We start from the raw sequence: 26,590 nt of genomic DNA, 5'->3' as shown, positions 1-26,590 counted from the left end.
CCTCCAGTGCGGTGTTCACTTGGACCAACCTCCTCGTGGTGGTCGTGGAGCTGGAGGGATCGGAGCAGGAGGCCCTGGACTTGGTGGCCCTGGTCACCAACGTTGTCCTGGAGGAGCACTACCTCATCGTGGGAGTGGTGGTGGTGGTCGACCCCGGCGTCATCCCCATCAACTCCAGAGGCGAGAAGCAACGCATGCACCTCAGAGACGGATTCCTGGCCGACCAGCTGGACCCCATATACGTGGCTTACAACATGTGAGGGCCCTGCTGCAGGAGGGTTAACCCCTCCACGTGGCTTATCACGCAAACAGGAGACGGCAAATGCGGGGCTCGTAATTGTAGCAGGCCTGGGGGTCAGTTTGACTTCTGCTGAAAGAAAGCGAGCTCTTATTTCAGCTCGAAGAGGGGAAATATGAAAGAAACGTGGATGCAAAACTTCACAGCAAAATGGAGAGAAATTCCAAGAGAAATAGTCTGTTTCTCCCTGTGATTTCTTGCCTCAACAAACTATGTTTTAATTTTGTTGAAGAGAGTTTCGTATGTATGTATGATAGAGCGTCTGACTCCTTAGACCCAGGATACCCGATGGAAGTACAGCAGGCGGCAAAGGTATAATACTACACTGTGCCATTAACATCATTTACTTTGTCAATCTCCACTATTATGAATGTTAGTTATGTTTGCCATACACTTGTGCCATAGAACAGGACTGACGCCAGTACCCTAACCCTGGTTCAAACTAGCTCTAACATGTTCACAGAGCCTCCTGTGCCATTGCAGGTCGTATGCTTTTCACAGAAAAAGTCTATCCTACGTATATTTGTCATTACATCCCATACATACAACCCTGATTTTGTGATCCAGCTCAGTACAGATCATGTTATTGCATCAACAAAAAAGCACACATTAGTGGTGTCGGAGGAGCAGTTGGCATTATCCGTTGCTCATCCCAGCAGTAGTCCTTTAGTTTGTGGTGTCAGTAACCTAACGCGTAGAAATAATGTTGTTTGACTCGATCTTGTTCTTTTCTAAATCTTAAAATGTGTAATATAGTTATTGTTTTATCTGAACAAAATGCAATATGAGTGATGTGAAAGATGTTGCTCTGAATGACTGCAGACAGTAAGTGCCGATCATTCGAGATCGTGAGATGGCGAGGAATATAATCGTTGCTTGTTATTTAGCAACGTGCCAAATGATATGAATCAAGCCTTAAGTGTTTTTTCAGACGCCTCTTCCTATCCCAGCTCCGGTTGAACTTAATTTTGTGAAGTTTATCAGCTGTTGGATAGATAGGGAGGGAATATGCAGAGGGAGGTTAGGTGTGGGAAATCTTGCTCTTATTGCACCCAAAGTCATCTTTTTGGCTAAGATGAATATACTTGATCGTGACATCAGCCATTACAAACACACTTTCTCCATAAATATTTTTAATAATGTCTGTCCCTATCGTCCGTTGTGTTGAATGTGTGTTTTATAGCAAAAGACTGGAAGAAATTGCAGTTGGTATGGGTTTGATGCAGAATGTCAGAGCCTCGCTTCGAGTGCCATAAGGTCGAATGAGAAAAATGTTGCATGTACCGTATGAAGGTCTAATATGCTCGTAACACCTTGACCTCCCACCTTATCACATTGACTTTGTAAAGATTCACTTCACTTGTTTGTTGCTTCTTTTTTTCTATGTGCACATCCCTTCAGAATCAGGCTCCAGCCTGCTGTAAGTATGTACAGGTTTTGTGTAAATTATTAATAGACGGAGGAGACGACAGGAAGCTTAACACAAAGACTGAATCTGGTATATATGTGTGAACTTCTCCCTCACAAACAGAAATTATTTGAAACTCGTGTGTGGACATTGGGAAGAGACATGAAAAGCTTTTTTTATAGTATGAAAGAACAGTGGGAGCTGGCCACTTCCAGGACGAGGCGAAGCACACTCCGAGCACAAGGAGAAGACCGTTACGCTCTGGTGACCGTTGAGACGTCACATCCTCCAGAGCAAACTTTTGTTGTTAACATATGGAAAGATACATTTGTCTGATATATGGTTAGTTGTCATTATTTTCATAACATGATTTCTTAATGAATAAAAAAGTGCTTTTAACTTGAAATGTTTGTCTTCACTGAAAAGTGGACGTTCAGGTGTCCTGTCCAATAAGAATATTCTAAACTGGGTTTTCTAAATGCTACAATCTGAACACATTTCAGTTCAGTTCCAGCTTCTTGTAAAAGACGTGCACGCCCACACAGGTGTGTTCAATATCCCAGGTGATTAGACTGTCAGTTGAAGGTGAGCAGAGCTAAACTGGAAATAAATGACGTCAGCAGACTCCATTTACTAATACAAAGCGGAAGTTATACCGGAACTAAGAAGGTAAGAAACCCTTTAAATCTCATTGACGTTTTGTAACTGTGCTAAAACTCTCTGGATGATAGCCTTTCTCAACAGTATGTTGTGTCGTTCACTCCATATGTTTAAAAAATGTTCTGGAAAACTTCAGGGTCAATCTTCACTTAGCCCAGTTGTCCTTACTTGAATGTATAAGTTGATTAAAACAAACAAGGCATCAAGATGTATGATAATTTAACAATTACAGCTATCAAGCTCAAACAAGGTGCATCATTGATTTTTTTGTTTTATTTTATGAACATTATAGTTTTTTATTTTAAGCAGTGTATTGTTAGTTGGTTAACAAGCTACCTAACTGTTCAACAATTATAGCCGTTAAATAAAAGTTGCAACAAGTTTCTTTAAGGGGACCTCTAGCTCACCCACTAGAGCGAGCGCCCCATATAGACATTTGTTAAAGGCACTAATAAAGGCAAAACAAAGCCCTAAAATAAAATCTTAAAAAAAGTTGATAAAAGTTTTTTTTTTAAGTAGCTAAATTTGCTGTTGTTTTTTTTAAGGGCCTGGGTAGCCGGGTAAAAAAAAAGCTAAATCTAGCAACAAAATTGCTAAAATGGCATCACTTGGAGTTAGAAGAGGCTAGCCCGTGTGTGACATCATGACAGTCCTCGATTCTGAGCAGCTGGCTGGTTAAAGTAGGCCTACAATTGAACACCCATGGATGGGACCATAATTCATTTGATCAATTACACCTGTGTTTACCCTGCTATGACATGTCAAAATGGCTGCTGTGAAAAGCCTTATACCCTCCAAGTTGTATGTTACATGATGATAAATGACGCTGCAGTGAAGAACCACCAGGCAAACCACATAACGTTCTGCTGGAACAATTTGTGGGGTATCATCCAATACCAACAAAGCAAACAAGAGTCAATGAGACGTCGATCAGCCGCGGTCTGTTGACACCCACACAGTTCTGAGAAGAGATCTAATCAGTCAAAGTCATTTCAATCATCTACGTAGGTTTAGCATGGGTGCTTACTTTAAAGCTCAATTTGAAAATAGCTCCTCAAACTCATACTGAGTTTTGATGACTTATGTTCTGTCACTCTAGCCCACAGATATAATATAATCTTTAACTATTGTCAGTACTTAATATTGGAGAAATCTCCCTCAAACAACGGGTGGGTTGCAACCAAGTTCAAAATAAAACAAACAATGGATTACGCTTTTTCAGAGAGTGGTAATAGAAAATGATAGAGGAAGTAAACTCCCTAGTTATAGTGATACTGTGTCTACCCCTGACCATTAAGTTTAGTATGGTATTTAAAAATATGAAACAGGAAATGTTGTGACAAATATATGATGATATGAGAGTGAGTAGGTATAAATGATAACAAACCAAAAATTCCATTTTATTTATTTATTTATTTCTAAGGACAACACAATCATTTCTGTATGTGCCAGTGTTTCAATATAATATAAATGATAACATTGCAAAAAAAGTTAATATTTTCATTTTCATAACAAAGTTGTACAGTGATTATATTGAAGCTAAATGAGTATATATAAATGATAATGCAAAAACCTTTGATATTTTCATTTTCGTAACAAAGTCATACAGATATTATATTGATCCTCAGTGAGAAGTCGTAAATGATAACATTGCCAAAAAAAGTCTTCATATTTTCATTTTCGTAACAAAGTCATACAGATATTATATTGATCCTAAGTAAGTAGTTGTAAATGACAACATTGCAAAAAAAATCATATTTTCATAACAAAGTCATACGGTGATTATATTGATCCTAAGTGAGTAGTTGTAAATGATAACATTGCAAAAAAAAATCATATTTTCATAACAAAGTCATACAGTGATTATATTGATCCTAAGTAAGTAGTTGTAAATGACAACATTGCAAAAAAAATCATATTTTCATAACAAAGTCATACAGTGATTATATTGATCCTAAGTGAGTAGTTGTAAATGATAACATTGCAAAAAATAAATCATATTTTCATAACAAAGTCATACAGAAATATTGATCCTCAGTGAGTAGTTGTAAATGACAACATTGCAAAATAAATCATATTTTCATAACAAAGTCATACAGAAATATTGATCCTAAGTGAGTAGTTGTAAATGATAATATTGCAAAAAATCATATTTCCATTTTCATAACAAAGTCATACAGTTATTACTTTGGTCCTTGGTGAGTTGTCATAAATGTTTACAACAATGCATAAAATGCTTTGATATTTACATTTTCTCAACAAATACCTAAAGTGATTATATGCTTAGGTCTTCAGAAATGAGTCACAAATAACACAAACTTTTTCATTTTCATAACATAGTCATGTTTATGTCTGTCCTGTTCAACAAATGATACCGTTATTTTGTTTATAGTCATGTTTCAATATCACAATATGGCTGACAGCATTTTTATCATGTCAAAATATCTTAAATTGCCAACATGACACGTCTGTGTGTCTTGAGTCCCTAATTCACATATGCCTCCACTTTACGGAGAAGCTCAGATGCCTGCTCCACTGCCAACAGTTCATTCTCTGATTTGAACTGTTCATTTGGGATATGGGGAAATCGATGGCAGTTTGGATACTGAGTCTTTTTTGCGTCCACTCCCAGCGTCTTCAGACTCTCCACAATTTGAGGCAGACCTCTCAGTTGGAGGTTGTAGAGAGAAACTTGCATGGCAAGGGCTGAAATCGAGCTGCTGGCAGGATGTTGACCATCTCTTTTATACTTTGCAGCTATGAGAGACTTTTCCACTGCTTGATGGATTTTGAACAGACACCACTCTGTGCTCGCCCCACCAACTTCTTTGTGAGCGGCGTTGAGATCACAGCGAGCTTGTCTACACCAGCGCTGGGCCTCCTCTTTGTCCGGCCTTGGAACATTTTCATTATGGGTCCAAAAGTTGTAGGAATGGTTGCCTCTAGAGTATCTCTCTCGGCCATCTCGGTGATGCCTGGCCTCCTGATTCCATTGCTGATAGAAGTTGCTGAAATTGGAGTTTCTGTTTGGGGAGGACGGGCCTGCAGTTTTGCCTTTGCCTTTTCCATTGTTGAGCTCATCAATTCGATTCTGCAAGTATTTGAATGCCTCGGTGGCGAGAAGTTGACAGTCAGGGTTTTTGTCAGGATGCCATCTAAGGTACAATCGTTTGATGGCTTTATGCCTCTCCTCCTCGGGAAGAGTCCAGATCTCTGTCAAACATTTGTCAATTTCACGTTTAGCTTCGTCAATAGAGGCCGGTGAGGATCTCGTAGATGACGAACTTGTAGATGATGGTTGGGAAGAATGTGGCACAGCTCCTGCTAGTGGCACCAGGTCCATGCAAGAAGCTTCAGCAGATGTGCAAGTCCTCCCTTTGGGTTCTGGCTTCTTTTGTCGTTTGAATTGATACAGGTCAAGACAACTGACTTCAATTGGCTCACCTTCTCCAATTTCTATTTTGTATCTCTGTGAATATGATCCAGAGTGCCCAGGCAGTTCTTCAACAATAACTGCATAAATGTACTTGTCGTTAGTGCTGTAGCCAACATATTCCCCCTCTTCAAAATTATTGAGCATGTTCATGTCCAAGGAGTCATGCCATTCCTCTGGAATTTCTGTTCCAGGCGCTGCTGGTTTGGGGAGGAGGCTTTCAGTTTCAGCACTGTCATGGATCCCATTCTTAGCCAGAGTTTTCAGAACATCTTGCAAACTGTCACACACGAGAAGTTGTCCAAGGACTAGGAGGTGATTTGATGCCATTCGGTTCCCTAAAAGAGCATTAATCTCCTTTGTCAATGTCATATTGATGTCATTTAGCACCATGGGCCCCATGGCATTGTTGTGTTTCAAGTAAAAGATGCAACCTTGTTGCCCTTTTTTAACAAAAACATCAATTTCGGTGGCAGTTTTGTTTAGTGGCTGTTTATTAACCCAAAGCTCTGTTTTCAGACTTTTGCAGCAGACAATCTGAATACTGCCAAAGGTCTTCTTGCACATGTCAGTAGCATCTTCTTGTGTTATTTCTCCCTGAGACTGTTCCCTGATAAGACAAATGAGTCCATGTGTAAATGCTCTGGAAGACAGATGTTTGTCAAACCATCCACTAAAGTCACAGTCAGTCTCAAGCTCACAAAGCTGCATGTGTGTTTCCACTACTTTCTCCTCAGTGAATTGAGACAGCATTGTAGGCTTGAATTTCTGAGGCAGCAGTTGCAGCAACCGATGATGCAAATATATGTCACTGCCCAAATGACATTCACCGAGTTTCTCAAGCAACAGGAACTTTTTCTCCAGCGCTGTTTCTAACCTTTTGGTCTCAAACACTGTATCATTGTAGTGGAGTGTGCATGATGAGTATAATTTCCCATCTACTGCAGGAAGATACAAAGTCTTTACATCGTCAACAAGGGACTGGCTTTCTTGAGTTTCCAATAACTTGAAAAACTGCTCAACTGCCCGTTTCACAGTTTTCTGTTGGTTTAGCTGTAGTTGTGGTTTATCACAGGAATCTGCATAAACTGATGCCAGAACATTACAGTACTGCACTGCAGTAGGTTTGTCCTTTACACCAATTTTCTTGAAGAAGTCTGCGAACATGACATCCTGCGGAGAAACGTTGTACAAATACGGTCTAAACTCGCGTTCATGGGGGAGTGAAAAAGAGGCATCATCAGTCCTCACAAGTTCTTTGTCTTTTTCAACCAACAAAACAGGAAGACCAGCCAATGGTTGGCCTTCAAACCCGTTTGCTTGCAGGTAGGCGTATGCACTTCGAAACACATTACCACGGGTTTGGATCATCTGGTCAGTTTTACAACGCGACTGACAGATGTTGCTCATGTTCCTGGTTACACAGTGTGAGGGTGGTTGTTCATGCGCTCCTGCATTTGTCATCAATTTCAGGAGATTCTTTGTCTTATAAACCGGTAGATGTATAATCGGCATTGAAGACCAAATCAGGTCTTGATGCTTAGGATCGCTTTCCATCAAAGATCCTCTGATTTTAACAGCAGTTGTCTCAGCAGCAAATGGTTGGTGATAGTTGCACAGTTCTTTTCGAATTTTCACAGGAAAAATGAACTTGATGTCAGCTATGCTCTCCAGCAATTTTTCCTCTTTGTTTTCTTTATTACTCACTATAGCCCAGGCTGCTTTGAAAATTAATGATGATTTCAGTTTCAACTCTTCAAGTTGGCCGTTTCCTTTTGCTTCTGATTCTAACTGAAATGCAAAATTTATTATGTCCTCTTTTGACACATCATGCTTCATGCCAAGGTCTCTGAGTAAGTCTTTTGGGTCTTTTGTTGTTTGTAGATTTCCTTTACTCAACTCAGTCCAAAATCCTGCAGGCACAAATCTCTCTTGGGGCAACATTTTCTTGTATAGCTCAACACTCTCATCAAAGTAGTGTGATGCTGTCTCCAATCTGCCTTGAGAACTGCGAATGAATTTCACTGTCTTCATTGAGGAGATGATTTTGTCCTTGTGCTGAAAATAACTGAATTGTGGTGACAGTAACAGTTTGAGGCAGTGAAGCATTTGCATCTCTGTGAGTGTGTGTACAACGGGCAGGATGAACTTCATGAAATAGTCCACGTCAGTCAGGGTTTTGATTTTCAATGTTTGTGACAGACTGCAGTTCTCTGGACTGTTTTGGAGGAAAATGCTGTTGCTGTCGGACAGGGAGAACAAATCTGGAAATGTCTTTGAATATGTGCTGTTGAGGATAAACACCTCTCTTGGTCCGTCAATCCTCACTCGGTTACCATGTATCGTTTCAAATAATGGCAAGGATTTGAGCTTTCTCTGATACTCGTGTTTGTCTTTGGACCTGGATTCTCCAGACTGCAGGAAAAGCTGAAGCTCTTTCATCTCGTCATTGGAAAGCTTGGAAAACTCTGAGTGGTTAATGTTGCAGACCTGGTCCAACACAGAGCTTTTATCATTCACATCCATAAGTTCAGCATATAAAAGTGAATGTAGGCCTACATGCATACCAATGAAGAATACAGTGTCAAGCTTCATAAAACCAAGTTTAAAGAGGCTGCCTGATATGTCCTTTTCTGAGGCGAACTGAATCACACTCGGCATGTCTTTCATTGCTTGCAGGAAGTGCTTGTTGTTCAAACTTGGACACACAACGGGTAAAATGCAGCAGTCATTGAAGAGCTTCCTCACATCACTTATTGTCAGACTTTGTTCATCACCACTAGATGTTGCAGGTTTAATCTGACTTGTTAAGAACATCCAAAGTTTTTTCAACCACTTCAACATGGTCTCGTTTGGGACATGAAGACCACTGTGTAGATCAACTTCACAGTCCTGAAGAAGCTGCTGAATTAACGGCTTCAGATTATCCGCTGCACAGGGAACTGTCAAACTGTTGACAAGGCCTGAACTTTGTAGAGCATGACTATGAGCTGTGTTGGTCTGATAATCTGCAAAGTGGTCCTCGTAGCCAAAGAACAGACTTTCATATCTTGATATCAGCTTGGGAGATTTTGAGTCAAACACTCTCAAAACTTTGTCTCTTGTGAGAAGAAGTGGAAGCCCATCGAGTACATTGGAGTTGACCTTTTTCAAGTCGAAATCTTTTAAGCAGAAACTCAAGAGCTTTGAACATCTTGTTTCATCTCTGATCAGAGTGGCAGTTATGGGCAACGGTAAATCCTCATCCGTTTGGGTTGGGTCATTGAGGGGTTTTTCTCTCAGGAAAGTCTGCACAGTTGAAGGATTCACATCTTTCACTTCAATGCCAGCGGCTCTGAAACTTCTCCAAACTGTGTTCATGCAAGAAGGAACCAATGTCATTCCAAGATCTTCCAAAATGGGATTGATCTCTTCCATTCCTGAGAGTGTCAGGTATGGTAACTTAGTTGTTTCAGTTTCTCTGACGTTGCACCAGTCAAAAGAGTACTCCTTTAGTTCTTGGCCGGCAATTACGCGTGTTGAACTCAACACTGGAATCATATTAAGGCCTCTTTCTTTGATTGATCTGTATACCTCATGTATCATTTCATGCCAATCCTGACAAACATCTTTGGACACAGTTGGCCAAAAACACAAGTACGAGCTACTGAAGTATGACTCAACACGTGCAGAAGAAACTTTCTTGTCTGCAATGCTACGGCTGATGTAATGAAGGAGATCTGCATACAGTGGAGCAATGACATTTTGTTTCAAAGATTCATTCCAGTTAGATTTCAGACTTTGCCCGTCTTCTTTCCAAAGGCTTCTCCTGGCAGAATCTACCTCAAAGTTTGCATTGACATGCACTGGCAGTCCAGTTTTCCCTGGCAAAGGAAGCGAACAAAAGGCTTCTCCATTTAAAATCATAGGTCTGGATGGTGGTATATCTGAACCTTTGCCCATCTTTCTGCTCACACGTGCCGCTATTGCTGCTTGGGGAAGTTTGTCCGATAGTGTTAGTTCTCTGTTTTTGAATGAGCCAAACTGTTCTGCAATGATCCATTTAGTTTGTCTTTTGTCAGAGGTTGAAATCACGGTTCCGTAAATGGCCTTGTCTGGCGTTATTGGTTTGTCAGATTGCAGCGCATTTTGTTGAAGTTTTACAAAGGCATCTTTTCTTTCTCTGAATTTCTCTGGCAGACTTTTTTCAACCATGAAGATTGTTTCAAGTTTCTCTGAATGTTCATTGATTTCATGGACTTGTATTTTGCAGATGTTTTTCAGAAACAGAATAAGTCCTTCAGGATCTTCAGAGAGTGCAGAGCATAGCTCCTTCATGTCATGGTCAGTGACTGCCTGCTGTGATATTTTAGAGCTGTTTGCCATGGTACCCATCCTTAAAGGTAATCTGAACATGGTGCCCTCTTTAAGAGAAAATTTGTCTGGAAGAAAGGATTCGTAGACATCCATGTACATGGTCTTGAAAGTATCAGCTAGTTTATAGCCAGTGCCAGCTGGTGGTTTGTTTGAATGGCATTCAATGTATTTTTGATTGGGATCAGAAATGCAGAGTAGTTCATCTCCAGTGAGGATTGATGGGCAGTCAGTCAGATGGTAAACAGAGTTGAATCCTACTCCATATTTTCCTATCTTCCCTGGAGAGTTGTGCTTTCCTCCTTCTCCCAGCTGTTGAATGCCAGCCAGGTCAGCATCAGAAAACACTTTGTTGTTGAACACACACAGTGCTGGACCCTGCAGTTGGTTCCATTTCTTCCCAAATGTTTTTTCTTTGCCGTGCTGGCGTTTGTCCCAAACAAAGTGAATCTCTGTAGCCTCTGCATCATCAGCATTTTGGACAAGCTCTTTAAGGATATCCTTCTTTGATGGATAGGCTGAAATTATGTTTTTAATTCGAACAGTTAGTTTTTCCTGCTGTTCAAACTCAAAAGCGAATGGTGAAATGTTCTCAACTACGTGGTTTTGCAGGGTATGATGCCTGGTAGTTTTGATTCCAAAGTGGCGAGCCATAACACGTGGAATATCCTCGTGACATAATGTGACACCTGAAGTGACTGGCATCCATGGGCTGTCGTCGAAAAACATCTCACTTGCAGGTTGTAAAACTCCATCTGCATTGGGTATCAGATAGTCAACCGTTGTTTTCTCTTTGGCCTCATATATCCCTCCTTTTAGAATTTTGAGGCAAATTGTTAGGTCACTCTTTGGCAGGGTCTTCTTACCATGTTGAGAGTGCAATTCCTGGAGCACAGTCAGAAAGTGACCTGTTGTAAAACATTTTTCAACACCTACACTTTCCCAGAGCCTCCTGAAATCAATGAAGGCAGTTGGGAGTACATAGAGATAGGGTTTTGCTTCAAATTGCCCATTCTCAGCTACATGATTCACATTTACAAATGTACTGCCAACAAGAATGAATGGGAATGAATTTGCCCTCTGTGAAATGAAAGTGGGGTCCCCAGAATCACTGAGCCACTGATTCAGGAAATGATAGCATTCACACGCTATTTTGTGAAGCACGGATGTGTCAATGGATTGAGATTGCTCACATGCTTCTTGTAGCTGCTGGAGCACATTCTCAGGCCTTGGACTGTCATGGACTCCCAAATTTTGCAGGACTGGATCACTGTTGTGTATTTTCAGATTGGTATGATCCAGCACGTGTTGTGTCATGCTAACGAGTGGGGAGCATTTGCCACTAAAAATATCAGTGGGCCTTTTAAGTGTGACACTTCTTTCCATTTTTGTATCACCGGGGGAAAATGCTGGGAGAAATTCAGTCATCCTCAGTGTTTCCCAGTGGAGAGAGTCTTCATCATTCATGTGATTCTTCATAAGTTCAAGAAGGCAATTCAAATGCCCCCATGCTTTCTTTTTGTCAGTGCTCCAGGTTTTGGGGATTGTGCCTGCTTTCTCTGTAATGTCTTCCAGTGGGAGACGATCATTTGCCATTCCAAGTTCCAACAAGCGTTGAATCCTTTTGGGGGAGCAGAAGTCATTTTTGGTACCACCAAGCAAGCGTCCTTCTTCTGGTTCAAAAAGACAGGCCACTTTCCCTGACGGATTCACAAGTTTCCTGATGTGCTGGAGCTGTCCGCCTTTTGTAGGGATGCATGGATAGCTGACCAGTAGTTTGTCAATTTCTTTGAAATCAAGGTCAATAGCATGCAGCACAAGAGTATCTCTACTCTTAGGGTCCATGGTACCAAGGTTGTTAAACACTGCTTCTTGGTAAAACTTGTCCCAGTTCCATGTTCTCTTCTGTAAAACCTTCTCTAGGCCAGCCTGTTTGAAGCTATTTCTCAACCACAGTGGAAGGGAAACAACATGGTTGGGTGCTTTTGCATGTTCCTTGCACACCTGCACTGCAAGTGCACTGATGTCTTCATCCTCTTCGATGCTCTCGTGTAGAAATATGGCATTGTTCATTGAGCACCAATGTTCTCCATCACTAAAGAGCTCTGGGCCAATGGAGTGCTGAGCAATGGTGGAGTACAATGCATCAACCAAAGGCTTGAACGTTTCACTCACTTTCTCTCTATCAGGCCAAAAGGTGTGGTAACAGTAAGTTTCCAGTTGCTCGTTTTCAGACATTTTCTTTAGTGCCAAAAGTGCAGTAACATATGCTGTCAGTACAGGATCCTGAAGAAGGGCTTTGTTCCAGTCATGTTTCACCCCACTCTCCCACAGACCTTTTCGGTTGCTCGTCACAGCAAATGTTCCATTTACATTGACTGGAAGACCCGTGTGAATGGAAAGAGGAAGGAAGCAAAATGCCTGTCCAACAAGATCCGTTTTTAATGGGGCCAGTTTCCCAGTTTCTGGATCTTTTTGCAAAGGCACAGCAACCCCCCCGATGGGCAAAGAGAACTTAGCTTGCTTGTTTCCTTGAAGAGCCATTTGCAAAGACTGATGTGTCCCAAAGCAGTTGTACAGGAGCCAGGATTGGACTTCAGTTACACCAGATTGCTGACTGGTTATTTGGACAATGTTGACTGTGCAGCAGTCAATGACCTCTTTGCATTTTCCATCAAGTTTCCCCAATGATTTCTCAGCTTGATGCTGCTTTGTCACATTGGTTTCATCAGGAATCTTCATTGTACTCACAGTGGTTTTGGAGACAGTGAGGACGGTTTCGATTTCATCATCTCTTGGCGGAGTTGAAACATCGTTTGAGATACTTTGTAGAGATAATGTATTGATGTTCTTCAAAAACAGCAGGTGAGTTTGTGAATTGTTAGTTAAGTGCTGTTGAAAAGTGATGATATCGTGTTTGTGATACACCTTTGCACTTATTTCTGACTCAAGAGCCTCTTCTTCAGTTCGGAAAGGTAGTTTGATCAGAGTGCCCGGATAGGGCTCAGGGGGACTTTGTCTGCTGAAATTACAATCAAAAATGCGTTCGTATGGTCCAAACTGACCAGGAAAGCAATGAAAAAGTCGTTTCTGTGAGAGATCCAGCTTGATTCCCGGATTTGCTTTGTGTCTGATGTGCTTCTTGAGGTGAGTTACATTTGGATCAAGTATGAGAAGACTGTTGCCACTGAGGATAGAAGGAACATCTGTCACATGATACACTGTATTGAATCCAAGTCCAAACTTTCCAATTTTTTCCACCTTGTTTTCCTTTGAGGCAGCGCCAACTCTGACAATATTTTTCCAATCCTCCGCTGTGAACTGCTCATTATTAAATGCCCAAAGGCAAGGTCCCTGACAAAGTGTCATGTCAGGGTCAATGAGACTTTCAGGGGCATCTTTGTGCACTCTGAAATCCACCAAGAATTTGCATGCTTCTGCCCCAGCATCCTCTGCATTTTGAATGAGCTCTTTGAAGATGTCACTTTCTTCATCATACTCTTTGAGAATGTTTTTAATCCTCGTGGTTATCGGTTCAGATTGTCCACACTGTTCTATTCCCACTAACTCTGGATCGAGGATGTAGGTACTGAGAAATCGGATGTTAAACCATTCAGCAGCTGCTTTTGGGATTTCCTCATGTACGACATGAATTTCCTCCTGGCTGTACTTGAGCTCTTTCAACCCATTTTTGCTCACGTCACAGAAGACTGCTGTTGACATTGGTTTAAGGGTATGTTGTTCACCCTCTAAGAGGACTGGCACTGGGATGTCATCCTGAACGGTCTTCTTCTCTCTCCAAAGCCAGTTAAGGATTTCTATTGACACTTTTACCTCAGAGGGACTTGCAAATGGCTGTTGCCTTTCTTCAATGGTTTGCTGGATAGATTGAAGAATGCCAACAATTTCTTCATCTGAAAGCACCGTTCTCAGGCCAAACTCCCGGAGCAACTTCTTGTATGGCCGAAATTCTTTTGGCACCTTTCCAATGTAAGAGCTCAAATCAAGATTTTGTGGGTAGTCTAGAACCAGATCCTGAAGTGATACAAACTTGTTGTGGCTCCACAGCCAGGGCGTGTCTTTGTTCATCACTGTTGAAAATTCAGAGATGTGGTCTTGCATGTGTTTGTAAATGCTATGCAACTTCCTTTTGAAATCCACATTTGTGTCAGGATCACTCATTTTCTGTGCTTTTGATGTCAAGACTGACAAATTCTCTATCACTTTTTCAGGTGGGGGTAGGCGTTTGAGACCAAGTTGGCTGCTAACTCTGTCACTGAACTTTCCCACCAGAGGCATTACATGCGCAACAATGTCCTTGTACACAGAATCTCTTATCTCATCCGGGCAGAAGAAACAACTTGTCTGAGATTTTTTGTCATTACCAGGCTTAGCACATGGGACCCATTTTAGCATTTTGAGGCGATTGAGTTGCTCATGAGAAAACTTTGACAGCAGATCATTAGTATTCAACATCTTCAAGAGCACCTGAGCTCTTTTGAGAGCCTCAGTTTGAGAGTCAACATGTGATATGTCAATCAGTGTGGCGGCATGCATGACGTGCTCAGGTGACACATCTACTTCTTTATTTAGCAATCCTAGATCTGTTAGGCTTTGCAGCATCTGCGATGTGTGAGTGTATAAAGGTGGGGGGAAGAAATCAGACTCAAAGATGACTTTAAAGGTTTCAATTCTTGGATCAAAAAAGCTGGAGGCCTTTTTCAGCTTTCCATTCACTCCAATGAAGCTCAAGTCCTTACATCTGCGTTTCAAGGTCTGATTTTGAGAGAAAAGGACATCACCGTGCTGTAAAATCCAAGTCATGATTTTCTCAGTGTCTTCTTTTCTGCAAGCCCCCTTCTCAATACAGTCAATGAGGAGATTGGCTGCTTCGGTGGTGTCCAAGAGATCGACTTTGAGCAGCTGCAACAGTCTGCGATCAGCCTCAGTTGCACACTGCACAACTGAATCGGGCATGGGGAACTCTGTTGGTACTTTTAGACCAGAAATTAGAAGCACAGCCCGTTTTGATTGAGCAGCAACGCAGGATCCTTTCATGGTTTGAAACAGAGGCAACTTGGAGAGCAAATCTTTCTCAGTGACTGAGAGAGAATCCAGACGAGAGAGATAATCTTTCAGTTCTTCTCGTGCTCTGTTAGAGGCAGTCTCGAGTTTTCTGATGACATCCTGTGAAACTAAATTCACCAAGACTTTCATGACACTCTTTGGAGATGGGCACAGAACATATGAGTCTAGGTCTTCGTGCTTGAGCCACTCGTTTCCTCTCACCGCTGTGCCACCGACTTTGTTCACTAACTGAGCTATTTGTTCCGGCAAGTTCCCCTGCTTGTTTTTCTGAAAAATGAGGGTTGTGTTCTGCTCTAGTCTTGCTAGTGATACAGGCTGACTGACAGACAGAGGACTGACTGGTATTAATGGCATTCCAGTGAAATTACTTAACTCTTTGAAGTGAGTGTTGAGAAATTTCCAGAATTCTTGGAGCCAGTCTAAAGGCGGATGTTGGCTGCTGCTGATGTCCCAGGTAACAAGCCCCGTCCTCGTCTGCTTCCAGTCCTGTGGCAAATACCTCCTTGTATATTCAGCCACCCGGTCTGCGTCAATGTTGATGACCTTGAATAAATCTGAAAAATACATATAAAAATGTTTGTGTAGTGTGAAAACAAGCAGGTGACAGATGTAAATAACTTTTAAATCACTGTTCAATAAAATTAGATTCCTACTTTTTCTGGCCAGTTCTTTCAGGTGGGTGCTGCAGGCTGGACTGAGATCATCTGGGATGAAGAGGTGTTTGCAGTATGGTAGCAAGACTCTGCATAGAGGGTAAGTTTGTTCATTGTGCATGTAACAAAAACAATGACATTTGCATATTATCTTAGTGTACATTGAATGACCAAAAAAGATATTATTTTAAAATCTAAATAATTAACCAAAAATTAAAGACCTACCTTGGAAATTCGTTGCTGTCAATTAAAGCAGTGTCCTCCTCTCTGTCTGTGAAAGATCTGAAAGAGCCATCGTTGAGTGGAAGCAACTGAAGACCCTTGAGCTCTTTGTATTTTCCATCGCTCAAAACGTACTCCAAAAGACAGAGTTTGTCGTCTTTAGAGACGGTGTGCACGCCAATCCTGCGGAGAATGTCTCTTAGGAAAGTTGGGGTCACATGTTTTAGGGTGTTGCGGTGTGGGTGGGCCTCATGTATAGCTCTTGCAACACTACCTGGTAAAGTGACAAGATTTTCTTCACAGGAAACCAAAGTCCTTTTAATGGCGGCCAATATGGCAGGGCTTGTTGGACCATTACAGGGGAACACAGCTTCCGATGGAGTGATAAACTGTCTTTCATCTTTGGCAAGAGAGAGGACAGCCACTTCCTGTCTGAATAAGTGATGAAGAACATCCAGAGCAACGCCATACCATTTTTCTTTGTGCTTTATCTGGTCGATATCTGGCCACAGGTCGTACACGGAAGAGACAGGCAGAACAGATTCCTGGGCAAGTTTGATGGCATCTTTAATGATCGTGAGGTATGCCTGTGGGAGCACCTCCTTCATCAGCAGTTCATTCCACACAGCGTGTTCGTCGTGTTTCTGGTCTTCCTCTTCCCACTTGATGTGTCTTCTGTTGTCTGTGAGGCCAAAGCATGCGTTGATGTAAACTGGGAGTCCTGTCTTGTTGGATTCATTGTTTGGGAGGGGAAGAAAGCAGCTCAGTCTACTCTCACCACAGTCTCTCTTCTCACCACAAGGGAATGCCAAGTCAACTTGAGGGAAAAAGCTCAACTTTTTTGCAAGTGAATCAAGATTTTCTACGTTGCCTTCTTTCATGGTACAGGTTGTCAGAAGCCACTTTGTTTCTTTGTGGTCTTCTGAGTTGAGGGTTATCACTTTGAACTTTGTAGAACCCTCGATTATTGACTCATCTTCTGACTCCAGAACCACACCTGTGGGGACTGAGGATTTCACTTCAAGTCTGGTGTTAACGGTGCCATGTACGTCGATATGTATCAAGGACACAGAGGTCACATTTTTCAGGAACAGAAGGCTCAAGTCTGCATCCGCAATGAAGCTATCAAAAAGGTCAACCACCTTGTCAGAGTCATACAGATTATCTGAAATATCTGATGCCTCTTTGCGCAAGGGGAATCTGAAAATTGTCCCTTCAAAGTGTTGATCCTCCATGATGACTTCTGACCATTCTGGTCTGCTTACAAGCGAAACTATATCTCGAAAGGGTTGAAACTGATCATGCATAGACGTTAGAGCTTCTTGGTGCTCTGCATCATCCAGAGACCACAGAAAACCTCCCGTTCTTTCTCCAAATATTTTTTCTTGGGGGTCCATCATGCCAAGGTGCTCTGAACTGAATATACTTGGCACATCTGTGAGTAAAGTAAAACACATATTGTCCCATTAATCAACTATGCATGTTCTCTAAAGACTCAAATTTAAACTGACACAATTAGGTATACGTGTGTATCTGTACGTAGTTTCACCTGTTATGTGGTAAACAGAGTTGAAGCCGATTCCGAACCTCCCAACTTTGTTTGGGTCATTGCGTTTGACACTCCTCCCTGCCATCTGGATTCCTTTCCAGTCATCCTCAGTGAACGCTGCGTTGTTGTAGGCGTAGAGAGCAGGACCTTTGCAAACACAAAAAAAGTACAAAAGTGCTTATGACATTAGGTTAATGCATCTGTGTGTTCATTAATTCTCTCCGGTCTCTCTGTAACTGCTTATTTTTAAGTCTATCCAGCATGCATTGAGCAAAATGTTTATGAGGCTGAGATTGTAAACATATAATCAGTAGACATAAGGCAATTTCTGCTAGAAGGTCTCAATATTGTAAACTGTTGACTAAGACGGGTACACTTCAAGTTCTTTTATTACAATTAAAATTAATGTTAGGGTCTTGTGGTGAATATGGTTAGCACAGTCTACTGTAACCAGCGACATATGGAGAGACTTCCTTATGTCTGCTGAATTTAATCAATCAAACGTTATTTGTATACCACCTTTCCTACAGGTTAGATTGAACAAGTGTTGGACTGTAAAAACAACACAAAAGACAAAATAATTCAGCAATTTAAAATATTTGAGACTAATGTACGCGAGATAATAAAATAATAAAAATGCACTAAAATAGAATTGAAAGCCATAATAACAGTAATAGTAGTAAAATAGTGAGAAGTAAAATCTAGATTAATAAAAATAACAAACTATAAAACAGAATAAAATCATACAACTTAAATACAATAAAACAAGTGATTAATAGAATAACAATAACATATAATACAATTTTACAACTTAAATACAATCAATTAAGTGATTAATAAAATAGAATAAAATTGTACAACTTAAATACCATAAGTGGTTAATAAAATACCAATAAAATAGAACAAATAATATAAATACAATAAAATAAGTGAATAAAATAACCATTCTTAATCAAAAGCCTGGCTGAATAGGTAGGTTTTAAGTTTAAGTTTAAAGATTTCAACACTTCCAGCAGCTCTCAGATCCATTCATTTATGAAAAATGAATGTCTGGACACTTTATAGCCCTGACTTTAATCCACAATGTGCAATATTTTAATTCTTGTTGTCTTTATAGCATATCAGATCCTAATGCCATCTTATCAAGTGATCATGAGAACCAAGTTTGTGTTGGATCGCCAGAGCAGGCAAGAAGCCGTTATTGTCAAGGAATGTTTTTTTTTTTTGTGGTAATAACAAAAAACATTACACACACACATCCTCTTTGGCCAACCACACTGGACTATGGGAGGAAACCCACATAAAAACAAGCAAAACATACAAACTCTAGGGCTGATATTTGAGTATTGGACTTCTTTGCTGGGAGCTGACAATCATCGGTCATCAAGCTACCTCCTATTTGCTCTATTATCAAATTTTCTGATATACATTTTTGTTAAAATTATATGATAACCTCCCTAGAGCATGGCTATTCTCTGATCATCCTGCATACCTTGGTATTCTCCCAATGCATCAGTCCAAAGGCTCTCAGTCCCATAGCTTCTCTCATCATGGATGAAAATCACTTCTGTGGCTTGAGCATCATCTGCATTTTGAATCAGCTCCTGTTGACAAATACAAACAATAACCATTAGAGCTTAGCAGACCAAAGTTAACACTCACGGTTTGCCGCCACATTCCTCTGCTCTACCGCCACTCTGCTAAGCTCCAAATCTGGGCTACACACGAGTATAGTTAAAGTTAGTCCACCTACACAGGTGTTTTCTTCTAATTAGATCTATTCTCAGGATTGTGTGGGCGTGAACAAACTGCGCTTTATTGACATCTCCCTCACCTATCTGATGGTTTTGTTGTATTGTTGTTTTTTGTGTTTGGTGAAATGGTATTTCCGGCTCATCTCCACCAAGTTTACACTACACTATGCGTCTAATCAGAGACTTGGAAACTTAAAACTGCAGTGAGAAATTGATAGACTATCAACATACATGGAGTTACCAATTAAGTACTCCCACTGAGGCAAAATCGAATGAAATCAAATTCAACATTTTAACATCAACGTTTAATACAATTAAATACTAATGTGATCAATGCGTTCATTGTGTGTAATGTTGTTTTATTGGAAGGACAAAAAAAGCAATTTGAATTTTTTTTTCATATTTCATATTTCATAAAATGTCTGTAAATCAAATACAAATCATCTATTTTTAGGATTCAATATAAATTTAAGCAGAATCAACATGTTTAGCAACCACGCTGGTCACACCAAAAGAAATAGACGTCCAAACTCCAGCTGTGTATAAGCTAGATCTAAAGAATAATGCTATGCATCAGTTAGAAACATATGAAATGTTATGTAAAGTCATTATTATATGTAATTATTATAGTTAATCAATATTTGACAGCATTGTACCCACCTTCAAAATTTGTCCACCATCTGGATATCGACGTAGAATATCTTGCAGGTAGTCAATGAAGGGCGGCGCTGTTGCCCCAAAGGACGTCCTAAACAAAGCAGGAGGATTAAAGAGTGAGAAACAAAAGATAAAATTCAAATCAACACAAGGTGAGTATATATATTTGACTTATATGTTTAGCCATAAAATGTTTTACTTGAAATTAGAAGATACTATTTCCTTGTAGGCCAATAAGAGCCAAAATGTTCACCAGTATATTGTAAACAAGGCACTTTCTCTACCTAATGTCCACTCATAAAACATGACTGGTATGGATATGAATTTTGAATCTTATAGCTGTAACTAGTTACAAACAGTTGAATTAATGTAGGGAATTTATGCAGGTGGGTGCTACAAGACTAATAAAAAACTCTCCTGTATAGGGGCTTGTAAATGGTTATGAAATAGTCATATATTGTTACTGTGCATAATCAGTCATGCCACTAAGCTCTCATTTCTACACCAACACACAACACTTGCCCTCACTTACCATGAGTAGTACAAATATGAGCTCTGTCTTATTAGTTATACTAATATGTTTAAAGGTCCCATATTGTAAAAAGTGAGATTTTCATGTCTTTTATTTTATAAATTAGGTTTGAGTGCTATATAAATACTGTGAAAGTATAGAAACGCTCAATCCACAGAGAAATACACACAACCCATATTCAGAAACTGTGCCTTTGAAACAAGCTGTCAGGATTTCTGTCCATTTTTGATGTCACAAAAATACAATATATAGACCATTTTACAGTTTTAAACATTACATTGTAAATGTGCCCAAATTTGTTTCCGGTTGCACATTGGTTGCATCCGAAATTCCATAATAACATGCTCCAACGAAGCCTGTATGTGAATGACGTCAGTTGACAGGAAGTAAACATGAACCAAGCTGTTGCCTAGCAACGTAATTCAGTTGCAGTTTTGTTGAAATGCACTAAAGCGTTTCAGACAGAGGGTAAATACAGGCATATGCAAGCAGACGGTTTGAGGAAAATCGTGTTTTTCTTAACATTAAAGCATGTAAACAGTATGAAAAAGTATGACCATGAAAATTAGCACAATATGGGACCTTTAAATTAATTATTCATTATTATGCATGTACTGTATTGGCATATGCAACAGGTTTCTTCAACGTCTATTTATTGAACCTACTCTGCAGGATGAACCTATCAAGTAAAAGTTTGTTATCACGTATTGTTCTTGAGATATTGTGTTTGATACACAGATAGTCGCCATGACAACAACATGATCTCTCAATACTCATGCATGTGTCACTGCCCGTTTCTCTCACCATGCCAAACTTAAACCAGATTTAAAGGTCCCATATCATGCTCACTTTCAGGTTCATACTTGTATTTTGTGTTTCTACTGGAACATGTTTACATGCTGTAATGTTAAAAAAAAAACTTGATTTTCCTCATACTGTCTGCTTGAATATGCCTGTATTTACCCTCTGTTTGAAACGTTCCGTTTTAGTGCATTTCAACGGAATTGCGTTGCCTGGCAACAGTTTGGGTCCATGTTTGCTTCCTGTCAGATGATGTTATTTACATACACTGCAACCAGGAAATAAACTGGGACACATTTGGAATGTTTACGCTTAAAACCATGTAATGGTCTAAATATTGTAGATTTGTGACATCACAAATGGACAGAAATCCTAACGGCTTGTTTCAAACGCACAATTTCTGAATACGGGCTGTGTGTATTTCTCTGTATATTGAGCGCTTCGATACTTTCACAGTATTTATACAGCACTTAAACCTGCTTTATAATATAAAATACATGAAAATCGTACTTTCTACAATGTTGGACCTTTAACAGTGAAAGTCTCTAGGTCCACTGGTTAAAGTGACATAGATCCATCTGTTTGATACAGCGTTAATGTTTTGTACAATACGATGGTGCTTAGGGAGGTCAAAAATTAAAAACCATAATTTTCAGCTGATTTTAGGATGGCGCTCTTTTTCCATTTAAAGCCTCTGAACCCCCACTCAGGTGTTCTCAGTTATTGTGGTTGATTAGACCTCTGCTCAGGGTGAAGGTAGGTGGAGCTATGATGAAAACATATTATAATCTTCATCTACCATTAGGAATGATAAATATGCATTTGTCCCGCCCTAACAGGTGCAACAACAGGTGACAGGAAGATATCAATCAATTAGTCTTTACACACCCACACAGTCCTGAGAAGAGGTCTAATCAGCCAGATTATCTGAAAACACCTGTGTGGGTGTGCAGAAGCTTTAGAGGCAATATATACATGCAGGTATGCAAAACCTCCCCCCAAAAAGCAATCTAGGCAGTCATATGGCTAGGGATTTCTTAAGTTTCTTAAGAAATCATTGTCAGTAACTCAATATTGCTTCAGTGCACTTTGGTCAAAATAGCATGTTCCTCTATTGTTGGTTCAGTTTGCACATAAAACAACATAAAAACAAAGAGGTGCAACTCACCGCGTTTTTTTCTTTGTCTTGGAACTCATCCTTCCTGGCATGCATGCTGTAAGAGAGTCAGAGGACAGTGCATTCCATTACAGAACAAACTTCTCATTTTATCCACGTGATGGCCACACCTGCTACCACACAGACCATTTAAATGTCAGTAACTCTCCTGCATGCACTCAAGTTTAGAGTTTACACTTAATAGTTGAACCTGCAGCAGGCAGAATGTTTTTGGCATCATCGGGCAAAAAATCCATAATAACCTTTCAGCATATTGTAATTCAAGTGTTCTAAGAGATAACTAGACTTCTTAAACTCAGATAATTTCTGAGTTTTTTCTTGTATATTTGTGAGTTTAATCTCAGAGAATATCAGATTTTTTTCTTGTACATTTGTGAGTTTAATTTGAGAGAATTTCAGATCTTTTCTTGTATGTTTGTGAGTTTAATCTCAGAGAATATCTGAGTTTTTTCTTGTATATTTGTGAGTTTAATCTCAGAGAATATCTGGGTTTTTTTTGTATATTTTTGAGTTTAATTTCAGAGAATATGGTGGAATAACAACTTCTGTGTCCGTCACGTGATGCCATTTTGAGAACTTAAATTAAGAATCAAATGATCTTAATTAAATTTTATTTTGTGGATTAATTTCACTGGCATTAAATACTTTCAACTTCCTGTTACTCCAACTTCCTTATTGTTGAATCATTCCCCCCCCCACCCCCAGACCCAACAATAATGCCACATAATATGTTGGTTAATTTACTCAGTTATGCTGATAAAGATGCTAGTAATTAACTACACATTAGTAAAAAACAAAACAAAAAAACAACTGTACCTCAGTCATATTTGAAGAGTCTCATCCGTTCTGGTGTCCACAAGTTTGCCAAAGAAACGCAGTTCCATCCGTTCTCCTCTTTATAAAGGCTGCTGATGCCCAACCCTAAAAGCACGCTCGTTTCCCGGTACATTAGTTTCTTTCGTTTCCCAATAAAGTCTCAGTATCATTTGTAGGAAACGAAACTTTAGATGGCAGCAGCATCAAAGCTGAAGACAGACCTGTTTCTCCTGAACTGCACAATGAAACGCAACTATTCAGAGTTACTGTGAGCTCATCTGAGCACAATGAGTAGAGGTCAATTTTCGATAAGATTTAGGGGAACCAAATTATGGAGTAGCTTTTCACATCTATCAATAAACTGTTCATCCGTCAAATGTTTTAAAAGTCGCTTAAAGTATCATTTAATTTAATTGTTGTCTTGCAATTGCTTTTCCCAATGTTGTCCATGTATCTGTTTTTATGTTTTTTATTTTTTTCCCACTCACAATGTTGTTTGGTTATGATTTCCCAGAAGTCTTTATATATATTCAAATCAATATCCTCCTCACAAACTCTAACCATACACTTCCACGTAACACACACACACACACACACACACACTTGTCTTGTTTTATATATTTACTGTATTGTTATTGTTTTTATTATATATATCTTGTCCTAATTGTTTGTTATAGTCATATTATTTCTTTATATTAATCTTGTCTCTATAAGTGGAGGCTTCAGAAAAGCCCAGTGGGTTTTTGGCCTCTTCCTGCACTGTATATTATTCATTTTTGTTATGTTGTATAGTCTTAAATTGTGCGAAACAAATAAACAAATAAACAATGAACCACAAGTCTAACCACGATATGACATTATTATAAGTGATGTATATGTAAACTTAATGTTAGGCAATCCTTTGTCAGGGGATGATTCATATTCACTTCTGTTCTCAGTGTTTTGTTGCCTGCACCTCTCCGACATTATTATTATCACATATAAATCATGTTATTCCTCCACTGCGCTAGATGCTGCTGCAGGCTGCAGCTGCTGTCACAGCAGGGCATGAAATGCGACCCGCCCATCTGTTATTGTGATGTTTAACTGCGCTTCACAGCTGAATTAACTCTCGATACATGCGCATCTTCTTATTAGGAATGAAAACGGTATGTACAATCTTTTGTTTGTGCGCCTTTACGAGCATCGAATAAGCTCATTGTTCAGGTTGCAGCCAGGCCCAGGAGGCTGCTGCACAATACAGCTCATCTGTTGTCAAGGTGGATTTCTTGGTTTTGCATGTTACGGTTTGGTCAGTTCATCAACCATAAAACAGGACAGTTTATATATTGTGCCCTGACATACAGTACAGGATAATATAATCATTTTTTTCTTCTTTTTTTTTGCTTTGTCAGCTTTATTAGTACTGCTAACATATGTATTCTACTTTTTCCCTTTGCTGTTTCCGTATGGTTTATGTTTTGGCATTTCTCCATATTACTCCAAATATTAATAGTAGTACTGTGCATATTGTTATTATTATTATTATTATTATTATTATTATTATTATTAGTGGGAGTATTATCGGATTTATTTAAAACGCATACAAACCTACATCCACAATACACATCAACCAAAATATATATATTTTTTTATTTTATTTATCTATTCATTTTCTACCATGAATACATCTTCCATTGTTTCTATTCCTTTTTGTAGTCGCCCCTTCACTCACTGATCTTTTGTATTTTTTTATCTGTAGTATTATTATTATAATTATTATTGTTATTTTTTGTTCTAATAGAGCTGATAGGACACATGTATGCTTTTTATATAATGGATGTCTACCCTGAGCTCTGTAAACCATAATAAACATTATGTGTTTCAGATGTCCTTATGATGTGTCAAAGAATGCACCATGTTGGATAAAAGCAGTGATAAAGACCAACAGACTGCTCACTGCTGCTCAGACTGTGGATGCATCCTGCCACAGCCTGACTCTGATTCAGCCCCTCCTAAACAGCAGCGTGTACACAAAGCGGCCGGTCCTTCCAAGTGTCCATCCTGCCAGGCGGGCAGCGCCACCGGCCCCACCGCCGCATCCGCCTGGACCCTCACAGCTGCAGCAAAAGACTGGAAGAAATTGCAGTTGGTATGGGTTTGATGCAGAATGTCAGAGCCTCGCTTAGAGTGCCATAAGGTCGGATGTGAAAATTGTTGCATGTACCGTATGAAGGTCTAATATGCTCATAACACCTTGACCTCCCACCTTATCACATTGACTTTTTAAAGATTCACTTCACTTGTTTGTTGCTTCTTTTTTCTATGTGCACATCCCTTCAGAATCAGGCTCAAGCCTGCTGTAAGTATGTACAGGTTTTGTGTAAATTATTAATAGACGGAGGAGACGATAGGAAGCTTAACACAAAGACTGAATCTGGTATATATGTGTGAACTTCTCCCTCACAGACAGAAATTATTTGAAACTCGTGTGTGGACATTGGGAGGAGACATGAAAAGCTTTTTTTGTATAGTATGAAAGAACAGTGGGAGCTGGCCACTTCCAGGACGAGGGCGAAGCACACTCCGAGCACAAGGAGAAGACCGTTACGCTCCGGTGACCGCTGAGACGTCACATCCTCCAGAGCAAACTTTTGTTGTTAACATATGGAAAGATACATTTGTCTGATATATGGTTAATTGTCGTTATTTTCATAACATGATTTCTTAATGAATAAAAAAGTGCTTTTAACTTGAAATGTTTGTCTTCACTGAAAAGTGGACATTCAGATGTCCTGTCCAATAAGAATATTCTAAACTGGGTTTTCTAAATGCTACAATCTGAACACATTTCAGTTCAGTTCCAGCTTCTTGTAAAAGACGTGCACGCCCACACAGGTGTGTTCAATATCCCAGGTGATTAGGCTGTCAGTTGAAGGTGAGCAGAGCTAAACTGGAAATAAATGACGTCAGCAGACTCCATTTACTAATACAAAGCGGAAGTTATACCGGAACTAAGAAGGTAAGAAACCCTCTAAATCTCATTGACGTTTTGTAACTGTGCTAAATCTCTGTGGATGATAGCCTTCTCAACAGTATGTTGTGTCGTTCACTCCATATGTTTAAAAAATGTTGTGGAAAACTTCAGGTTAATCTTCACTTAGCCCAGTTGTCCTTACTTGAATGTATAAGTTGATTAAAACAAACAAC

General features: G+C 39.8%; 2 protein-coding genes across 4 annotated transcripts in view; one reads left to right on the top strand and one right to left on the bottom strand.

Moving 5' to 3' along the window:
- dip2a (disco-interacting protein 2 homolog A) overlaps positions 1–2,112 on the top strand; it is a 100,649-nt gene extending 98,537 nt beyond the window's left edge. For all 3 annotated transcript variants that reach the window (XM_037789661.1, XM_037789664.1, XM_037789663.1), the window contains one exon: positions 8–2,112. In XM_037789661.1, coding sequence (XP_037645589.1) covers positions 8–260 — 253 coding nt within the window. In that variant the 3' untranslated portion in view covers positions 261–2,112. The remainder of the gene's footprint in view (positions 1–7) is intronic.
- LOC119500421 (sacsin-like) lies at positions 1,279–23,563 on the bottom strand. The gene is made up of 10 exons (XM_037790127.1): positions 23,402–23,563; positions 22,577–22,622; positions 20,079–20,166; positions 19,157–19,268; positions 17,665–17,811; positions 16,119–17,550; positions 15,894–15,982; positions 8,367–15,794; positions 2,107–2,119; positions 1,279–1,282 (listed from the first exon to the last, which is right to left on the bottom strand). The coding sequence occupies exons 2-10, from the start codon at positions 22,615–22,617 to the stop codon at positions 1,279–1,281; spliced, it is 9,354 nt and encodes a 3,117-aa protein (XP_037646055.1). The 5' UTR covers positions 22,618–22,622; positions 23,402–23,563.
- Between the last annotated feature and the right edge of the window lie 3,027 nt (positions 23,564–26,590).

This window comes from Sebastes umbrosus, chromosome 13, assembly GCF_015220745.1.
Source record: "Sebastes umbrosus isolate fSebUmb1 chromosome 13, fSebUmb1.pri, whole genome shotgun sequence".
Lineage (NCBI taxonomy): Eukaryota > Metazoa > Chordata > Actinopteri > Perciformes > Sebastidae > Sebastes > Sebastes umbrosus.
Note: the sequence above shows the minus strand (reverse complement) of the source record. Positions and strands in the feature narration are given on the sequence as shown.

Coding starts and splice junctions, on each gene's coding strand:
- LOC119500421 (XM_037790127.1), bottom strand. CDS start 22,617: ATGCCAGGAAGGATGAGTTCCAAGACAAAGAAAAAAACGCG. Junction 15,983..16,118: donor GACAGCAACGAATTTCCAAG/GTAGGTCTTTAA, acceptor CCCTCTATGCAG/AGTCTTGCTACCATACTGCA. Junction 15,795..15,893: donor GAAAGAACTGGCCAGAAAAA/GTAGGAATCTAA, acceptor TGTATTTTTCAG/ATTTATTCAAGGTCATCAAC.